Source organism: Octodon degus, unplaced genomic scaffold (assembly GCF_000260255.1).
Source record: "Octodon degus isolate 3935 unplaced genomic scaffold, OctDeg1.0 scaffold00028, whole genome shotgun sequence".
In the NCBI taxonomy this organism is placed as follows: domain Eukaryota; kingdom Metazoa; phylum Chordata; class Mammalia; order Rodentia; family Octodontidae; genus Octodon; species Octodon degus.
Genome location: NW_004524604.1, coordinates 3,455,264 through 3,464,540, shown reverse-complemented (window position 1 = coordinate 3,464,540; position 9,277 = coordinate 3,455,264). Strand labels below are relative to the sequence as shown.

Sequence of the window (9,277 nt, the reverse complement as noted above, 5' to 3'; positions counted from 1 at the left end):
CAGTGTATTATTTGTTGAAACTGTACTTCCGATTTGATTTGAAACTGTCTCATTGCTGTTTATCAATAAAACTTTGGGAAAAAAAAAAAAAAAGAAAGATGAGCTACTGGACATTGAATGTGACATTACTAAAATCTAACCTAATCCCTCTTCCAAGCTCTATCAGCTTTCTCACACCCTATTACAGATCTATATCCTCGGCCACTCTGTAAAATTGCTCTTGCTTAGGATTTAACAAAACTTTTAATCAATGTAATTTATATTTTTACCCCAGTACAGGGGACTGAACACAGGACTTTCACACTGAGTTACACCCTCAGCCCTTTTTATTCTGAGACTCAAACTTTCAATCTTCCCACCTAGACCTCCCCAAGTGCTGGGATTTTAGGCCTTCACCATTATGTCCTGCTTTTTGTTGTTTTTGGGTTTTGTGGGGGTGTTTTAGGTGGTTTAGTTTCCTGAGGCAGGGTCTCATGTATCCCAGTATGACCTTGAAACGTGCATGGATCCTCTTGCTTTAGCCTGCCAAGCTACACGTGGATCGCCAACATGCCCAGCTTTGTTTCTCACTGAACCCTTCCTTCTTGATGTTTATAATATCAAGGTCTTTTTTAAACTTATTTACTTATCTATTCCTGTCTCAGCCTCCCCAGTGCTGGAATATAGGTGTGTACCACCACACCTGGTCTCAGTGGTCGCAACAGCATATGGTATCCTGGATCAAACCTGGGTCCTTGTTCTTGCCAGGCAACCACTTAGACTGCTGAACTATCTCCCCAGTCTCTTTCTGGCTTCAAGTATTTCTTCCGTTTTTTATGTTCCATTCTCAGGCCATTCCACATATAATTTATTAAGCTAATAACACAGGTAAATGTCATCTCTTTGTTTTAAATCTCATCTACAGGATACCATCTTTTTTTTTTTTTTTTTTTTTTGTGGTACCAGGTTTTGAACTCAGGACCTTGTGCTTGCCTGGCAAGTGCTTATTCTACTGAGCTATCTCCCTGGCCCCAGGATACCATCTTCCAATGTGTATTTCTACTTACAAGCTGCATTTCTATTTTGTTCTAGGCTGTCACCCAAGTGAAGCGCTGCACATCCTTTCCTCTCTTTCCACTCGGAAGCTTTCAGATTATCAACAGAGTAATATTTAAGGCTCTCAACAGCATTTGGAGAATGTCACTTAATTGTACCCTTGAAAATGGTTACAGCATAACTGTTATGCTACGTTTCTACAATTTAAAGAAAAAGAAAAACCAGCTTTTCATCTAAACTCATAATTTGAAGGGCCTGATTGCTGGGTCTGATTCAAAATTAACACAGAGGTTAACTTTCTCTGTAAAACTTTTATGACCTTTCCATGGTAAAAGCAACCACTCTTCTAAACACCTCTAATACTTTGTTCAAATGCCTACCTTCTTAGACAAGACTGCACGCTTTCCCAAAATAGGGCTGGCTGTATTTTATTTGTGTCTGCATTTCTAGTGTCTCACCCAGATGTTTAATGTTTGCTGAATGACAACACAAATGAATGATTGTACTTATGCAATCTTCTTCAACTAATGCAATATTTTAAATCAAAGTTTTACAAGGATGGGCCTGAGACAGTCAGTTAAATACAAAGTAAAGAGCACACAGCTAAATTAAGAGTGAATTCAAGGCTAAGAACTAGCTGAGCTTAGAAGTGTGAAAGTAAACACAAGGATAAAAGTTAAGGTAAGAGAAAAGATAAGGATCTTCCTTCCAAGAAGACACACTTAGTTAATTGCCAGTTCCTCCCTCTCCCTAACCTCCTAGCTGGATTTCGAAAAACTCAGAAATCCAGAGTAACCAGTTTCCTTTCCTTTGAACTTGGTTTTCTAGCTAAGTTGTTTTTTTTTTTTTTAAAGACCCTAAACCCACAAAGCCACTTGTTTAAAACAACTCTGCCTTTGTGTACAAGGCCAAAACAAGGAGAACACATTGGCAATTCCACTTCCAGAATCCCCTCACAGGGTCCTTCCAGCAGAAGCTTTAAATTTTTTTTGTTTTAGGAGCTTTAATCTTATTTCCAAATAAACACTCTCCTAACTTCCTCCTTCTGTCTGTGATTGTCTTCGATGCAGGGAGACAAAACACTCATGTTTGTATGCTAGAACAGTTTAAAGTCAGATGGGACTTTTAAAGATTATGTAGTCAAATTGTTTATAAACAAAGGGAGGGCTTGACAAATTAAGAAACTTGTTTGAATTAGAATTTAACGGTAATACTTGAAATACAACCCTAAAATGTAACCTCATCTCTGGTTACATTTTGTTTCAGCACAAACTAGTATTTCAGCCACTAGTCACTTAGGAACATAGCATGAAAGACAAATAAATAAACAAACAAATAAATAAATCAGGATGCAAATCCTTTTCCTGGTATTTATGTGGTTTCTGCATATTTTTAACTATGCCTACTTCTCAAGCTGCATATTCATAAATGGAGTAACATCTTTCTCCTAATGAAGGCTGGCTACTTCTTCAACCTATTACATAAGGTTCTTTTTTTTTTTCCCAGCTTTAAAAAAAATTTTTATTCATTTTAATGAGAAAAAATAGCAATGAAACAGTTTCAAAACAGGTTAGTAGGACAATTACAATATTTAATACGATGCATATTGCTCTCTTCGTAGTAGTTATTCAGAGGACAAGATACAGAAACGATAGCTTGTCTAAACACTATTTGTACAAACCTTTCTTCTCATCCTCAATTCAGTTTTAACCACAGAATTCTCCTTAGTTATCTTCTCTTTGAACACCTGAAACCTTTAAAATTTAATTTTCTAATTACGTTGCTGTCTTTTGTGCTGGCTGGTGAAGGAATTAAAGGCTTTTTCACTGAGTGGCTAATGTGAAGTAACTTCTCTGCAAGGGGCCATTCCCTTTTTTTTTTTTCCCCCATACTTTTATTGAGCAATAAATAGTAATGAAACAGTTTCAAAACAAATTGGTAGGACAGTTCCAATAATTAACACATTGCATACTGCTTTCCTAGTGGTTGTTTGTTGTAAAAGATGCAGACATGATATCCTATTTAGAAACACTATTAGAACAAATCCTTCTATTCCTTGAATTAAAAGAATGTAGCTAGGGCTGGTGAGATGGCTCAGTGGTCTAAAGCACCTACTTGGAACAAACTTCACAAAGCACAGGGACCACGGTTCAATCCCCCAGCACCACATGCCAGCCAGCCCCGCCCCCTGGTGGGCTGAGCTGGCCACACACACACACACACACACACACACACAAATAAATATTTAAAAAAAAAAATTCTGGTAATTTCTAAATAAAAATGTAAAAAAAAAAAGAGAATGTAGCTATATATCTATCCTAACCACTTTGAATACACAGATACAAAAGAGACATTCATCTATATCCCCTTTTTTCATTTAGTTCCATCATTTAAATATTATAGGTATGTGAACTTAGTAAAATATTCCAAAATAGTCCAGTAGTCCATAATAGTATTGGGTCTTCAACTTGACTGGCAATGTCAGGAGTTGTTGACCTGAGTCCCCTACAGCTCAACATAACACCATGGCTTTACTTCTTATACTTCGTTTTTATACTTTTCTGCTGGATGGTTAAGACCAAGATAAAGCAAGACCTATGTAACAAGAATTGTAGGGCTGGTGAGATGGCTCAGTGGTCTAAAGCACCCACTTAGAACAAGCTAAGCAAAGCACAGGGACCACAGTTCAATCCCCCAGCACCACATGCCAGCCAGCCCCGCCCCCTGGTGGGCTGAGCTGGCCACACACACACACACACACACACACAAAATAAATAAATAAATAAATAAATAAAAAGAATTGTAGCTTTTGGATCTGATAAGGTCAGTGGAATCCCCTCAGGATTTATCCTGAGACCCTGTACCTCAGACTGTAGATCCTTTGTCAGTGTCAGCCATGTGGATGACTCACAGCCATTGCTTAACAAATTTGCTCTCTGTGTAAGCCTGAGAGAATGTTTTCTCTCCACATGACTCTCCTTAGGCACACTCTACATCATCGATCACTTTCCTCTTTGGCCCCATAATCTCCTTGATCAGAAAATTTGGGACACTACTGAGTTACATGATGTTACAGTACAGGTTCTCATATGTCCTGAGTCTTAATTGACCTTGGAAGGCTTACCTAAGGTTCTTGTAATCATGTGAGATTATGTCTGAACCTAGCATATCCTTGCACACAATTTACATTGCTAAGGTGTCAGATTCAAATCTCAGTTTCCACAGTGCTTGCCTCACATTCATAAGGCTGTGTGTTCAATCCTCAACACTAAGCAAACTGGATTTGAAGAGTTTTAACTTCATCCTTTCCTTGTATTACCCAGATAAAACCCCCTTTGTTTCACAACAAGTACCATCTTTAATAGTTCCTGTGCAATCTCACATCTCATTCTTCGATAGCTCTATGAAGGAGCAGCAAACAAAGTGTCTACTCCAAGTTCCTCTTCCTAAAGTACAAGACTTCTATAATTTCATGCCTCAAATATGCTACTCTTTATAAATATAAAAAAATGTAAATTATCATGAACCATTCTCCTGAGAAAATAGAAAATCTAAAAACATGGCAAAGGTGAAATTCCTCGCCTCCCACAATACAAGACTTTTAAATTCTTTTTTTTTTTTTTTTTTTTTTTAGTATTGTTGAGACAGGGTCTTGCTATACAGTTCAGGCTGGCCTTGAGGCCACTTTGTAATACAGACTGGTCTCGAACTGCAACGATCCTCCTGCCTCAGCCTCCCAAGTGCTGGGATCACAGGTAGGCACCACCATGCCCACTCAAGACCTTTAGATTCTAAGAGTCTAATATGATACATATGTTCAGTGCCTTTGAGTTTGTAAAATGCAAAACCACACATGAAAACATGTGTCAGGGCCAGTGAGATAGCTCAGAAGACTAAAGTGCCTGCTTAGGCAAGCTTAGGGAATGAGGTTCAATCCCCCACACCACATGCTGCACCAGCCCCACCCCAGGGCAGGCTGAGCCATCCACAAAAGACAGATAGATAGATCATGTGTCAAGCTCCACCTTCATTCACACTAAGGATATGAACCTATGTAAGATAGTTACCTATCTTTGAAGAACTCAAATTCAAGCAAAGTACTCTCAAAGTACTAACTAGTACAGGAGCTAATTCTACCTAGAAGCTGCAGGGAGGAGCCCTAAGGAAGACATTTCAGCAGGCTCTCTAGGACCTATCTGTTAAGGCTTTTATAAAATGTTGGTCTAGGGGCTGGGGAGTTGGCTCAATGGAATAAGCGCATCCCTGGCAAGCACAAGGGCCTGAGTTCAATCCCCGATTCCGCAAAAAAAAAAAAAAAAAGTTGGTCTATTGGTTAAAGCCATCTATATCATGTATACTAAGAATTACAAATATATAAGTTTATGGGACCGAGGTGATAGCTCACTGGCATAAGTGCAAGGTTATTTGGAGATACATAAACAACTATGAAATGCATCAAACACCCCCCCAAGAGAACTGATCAAAGCTGAGTGATTACCCGCAGTGTGCTTCCTCGGGGTAGTCCGAATGGAGTATTCGAAGTCAGGTATGGCTCTGCTACTTAGATGAAGGTGGTAATTTCTTGCTTCATCCAGTAAATCTCTACATTTTAGATTTTGCTTGACAATTTGTTCTTTTGCTACTACACCCATAAGAAAATCAACCGGCAATAATGGAAGACGGACCTAAGATCATGAACAGCAGGAATGTAAGATGTAAATAGTAACAGAGTAGTTTGCTCATCATTATTACAGCAGTATGTTATTTTAAAAAGTCATCTAGGACAGGGGTGTGACTTGGTGGTTGAGCATGCCTAGCATGTGCAAACTCTGGATTCCATGCCCAGCACTCACTACAGTAACAAAACAAAAATATTGTTATATGCACTTTAAAAATATCAGTCTAATTATCATCACACTTTAAATTGGGTTACTTCTCTACTGATAACTATAAGCAAGTCTTTTGAATTTTAAAAGTTTTATAATGTTATGGAGAAATTATTAAGATTTGGCATAATTATCAAGTTCCAAGTTTCAAAATTAAAAAAAGTAAGTAGGAATAATCATCTTTTAAATAGTATAATTTTCTCAAAATAAATCAAGTGAAGGGGAACGGGAAAGGGACAGAGAAAAGGGAAATAGAGGGAAAGAAAATAAAGGGAAAGACAAGACACAGACCCTACAGGGCCTATTTGTTAGCCCCCTGCCCAAGTAAACCACTAATAATTAAAATAATAAAAAATGTTTCTGGGGAGATGGCTCAGTAGAATAAGTGCTTCCCTGGCAAGCGCAAGGGCCTGAGTTCAATCCCCGGTTCAGCAAAAAAAAAAAAAAAAAAAAAAAAGTTTCTGATGTTAAACAAAGTCCAACTGATGAGGGAATGACAGTATCTCAGAAAGTGAAGCCTGATGTCTTATGGTTCTTTCCAGAGTAAGTATCTACTACAACTATATTTTTATGAACAAGATAATTCATTAAAATTTAGAAATTTCATTATAAAAGTTATAAATTATGTTACATTGGATTATTCTCTTAGAACCATTTTTATTGTTCATTTTCAACAATTAATGAACTTTGTATAATTTTTTTACATTAAGATTTTACTAAATTAATGAATATTCATTACTACAATCTCAAAGGAATATTCTAAATCTTCAGGTTAAAAATCATTCAGATGTCACAAATAGAGATCATCTCTCAGCAGTCTAGAAGTGAGGAGGGCAGTGAGCAACGCCATTTCCATCACCACACACACGAGGTTTTCTCTCTCCCATCACACGAGCAGCACCTTCCCTCATTCACAAACCATACTCCATTGCTCTTGGGCCCTTGCACATCCACACACCTCTCCCAGCAGTCCTACCTGTGCCAGGGTCTCGTCCAGCCACTTGGAATGATGCTGGGGGTTGGCAAGAAGCCACTTGATAGCGGCGCTGTAGACCTGCTTTTCACTCTCAATGTGCAGATCGCTGGAGGACAGTAGCTTGTGCAGGTGCTGGGGTGACACACTCACAAAGTCCTCACATTCCACAACCTCAGGGAAGTGTTCGCAGGCATACTGGTCGGCCATGTCCATGAGGTCTATCCGGTTGTGGCTTTCTGCGAAAGCCCGCACTGCTAGGCAGTTGGAAGGATGGAAATGCAGCTTCATGTACTCACAGCAAGCTCTGGCCACCAGTTCAACCTGAAGGATGCAGGCCGCATACAAGAGAGGCTGGACATTGTCCACAGTCAATGTCAGCCGTGAAGAGTAGACGAATTTCACCAGGTCCTCTATTGCATCGCCATCAAAATCTCTAATCTCAATTAGTGTTTGCTTGGCTTCTGCCATTTCAGAGAGAAACATGGCTCTGAAGTAGGGAATAACACAAGCCAGTGCCAGTTTGTGACAGGAGATGAGCTTTGAACCAACCTGTTCAAAACAAACCAAGAAATGTTTAATAATACAAAATCAGCTTCAGAACAGCACAGAGCTTGTACTGCAGAAGGGGAAAAACTCCAGATAATTTAGAGTGCTGTTTTAATTATGCAAAATCCTCTAGTCACCTACTTTGAATTTTGGCCCATTTCTTAAACTCAGGCCAGGCTGGGGAGATGGCTCAGTGGAATAAGTGCTTCCCTGGCAAGTGGAAGGGCCTGAGTTCAATCCCTGGTTCCGCCAAAAAAAAAAAAAAAAAAAAACCAAACCTTAAACTCAGGCCATTTTCTTCTTCCAATTAGCCACTTATCTATATCTATAATGCTTATACAGTGAACTATGATTTTTTCAATGTTATCTCATTTCTCAGGAACATTTTGTAAGTTAACAAAAACACATCATTTGGCATTTATTACATGCCAGACAGTTTTAGTGTTTTTCATATACTAACTCAATTAATCCAAAAACCCGTGAGAAGGTACTATGTGCTACTAGTCACAATTTACCAATCAGAAAATGGAAACAAAGTAAATAATATTTAAGTTGTATTTACTAAAAGCTCAGGTGAAGTTTTTTGTTTTTTGTTTTTTTTCTGCAAAGCTTTACTCGAGAGCGGCTCAGTCCTTCTTGGCAGCTGCCTTCCTCATGGCAGCCAGCATGTTGCTCAGCTCCTCACGCTTCCTCTTGGCACAGATGTGTGTCCCCACCCTTTTCTTGATGAATTTGAGGGCGCGCTTGTCCTTGGAGACCTTGAGCAGCTCCATGGTGCGCCGTTCATTGGGGGCAAAGCCGCACACCTCCCGGATCATGTCTCGCGCGAACTTGATGTGTTTGTGAGATGTCCACGACAACGGCTGTGCCTTGGTTTGCTCACATTCTTAGTCACCTTGTGGCCCTTGTTGAGGTCCATGGCCATGGGACAGCAGAGAGCCATGGCTACTGTTCTTTGATGGTTGCTGTGGCAGACGGCTCAGGTGAGGTTTTTTCAGTTTAAATTTTTCCAAGATCATATACTTCATATAAGAGCAGTAAAAATAAAACACTGAAATCTCAACACCTTACCTGTCAAATTATTACACTGTGTCTACTAGTGTGCCATACAAACAACACTTCTGGGTAACTCAATCTTATTGCACATTTTTTATTTCCCACAAACACCTATAAATAAAAATTTTGTCTCAAAGGATAGGTTCAATATGGCTACGAGGTGCCAAACTGTCCATTTCTGAACTAATTCCTGCATGTGTGCCATACTCTAGGTGTTAACACTTAAGAAACACTTGCCAATTTGACTAATAAAAAATATTATCTTGTTGCTTATCTTTCTTTTACTAACATTAAATCACTAATAATTTTGAGCTATTGCATTTTTATGTACTATGTATCATTTCTTAGTTTTTACCATACATACAGTGAAAAGCATTAGACATTTGTCATATATATATTTCAAGTTTTTTGTAGTTGTAAATATTCTCTTCCTATTGATTTCTATATAATCAAATCAGTCTTATTTATGATCTCTTCCTTAGATATCATGTCATTGTTTAAAATTGAAATCCTGGTGTTACATATTTATTTCATTTATACATTTATACTTCTACAACTTTTATGCCCCCCCATCTTTTCCTCATGGTGCTGAGGACTGACACCAAGTCTCCTGAGGGCAAGGCCTGTGGTCTACCACAGCTTCGACCCCAGACCCTTTTTATTTTTTTAAAATTATTTATCTATTTATTACATTTATTGTGTGTGTGTGTGTGTGTGTGTGTGTGGCCAGCTCAGCCCACCAGGGGGCGGGGCTGGCTGGCATGTGGTGCTGGGGGAT

At 38.8% G+C, this 9,277-nt stretch overlaps 1 protein-coding gene across 2 annotated transcripts in view; it reads right to left on the bottom strand.

The window, feature by feature from the left end:
- Klhl8 (kelch like family member 8) overlaps nt 1–9,277 on the bottom strand; it is a 67,577-nt gene that overhangs the window by 25,790 nt on the left and 32,510 nt on the right. The window contains exons 3-4 of one of the 2 annotated variants that reach the window (XM_004629166.2): nt 6,898–7,446; nt 5,534–5,720 (exon numbers count right to left, since the gene is read on the bottom strand). In XM_004629166.2, coding sequence (XP_004629223.1) covers nt 5,534–5,720; nt 6,898–7,446 — 736 coding nt within the window. The remainder of the gene's footprint in view (nt 1–5,533; nt 5,721–6,897; nt 7,447–9,277) is intronic. The other variant, XM_023713064.1, reaches the window with a different exon arrangement.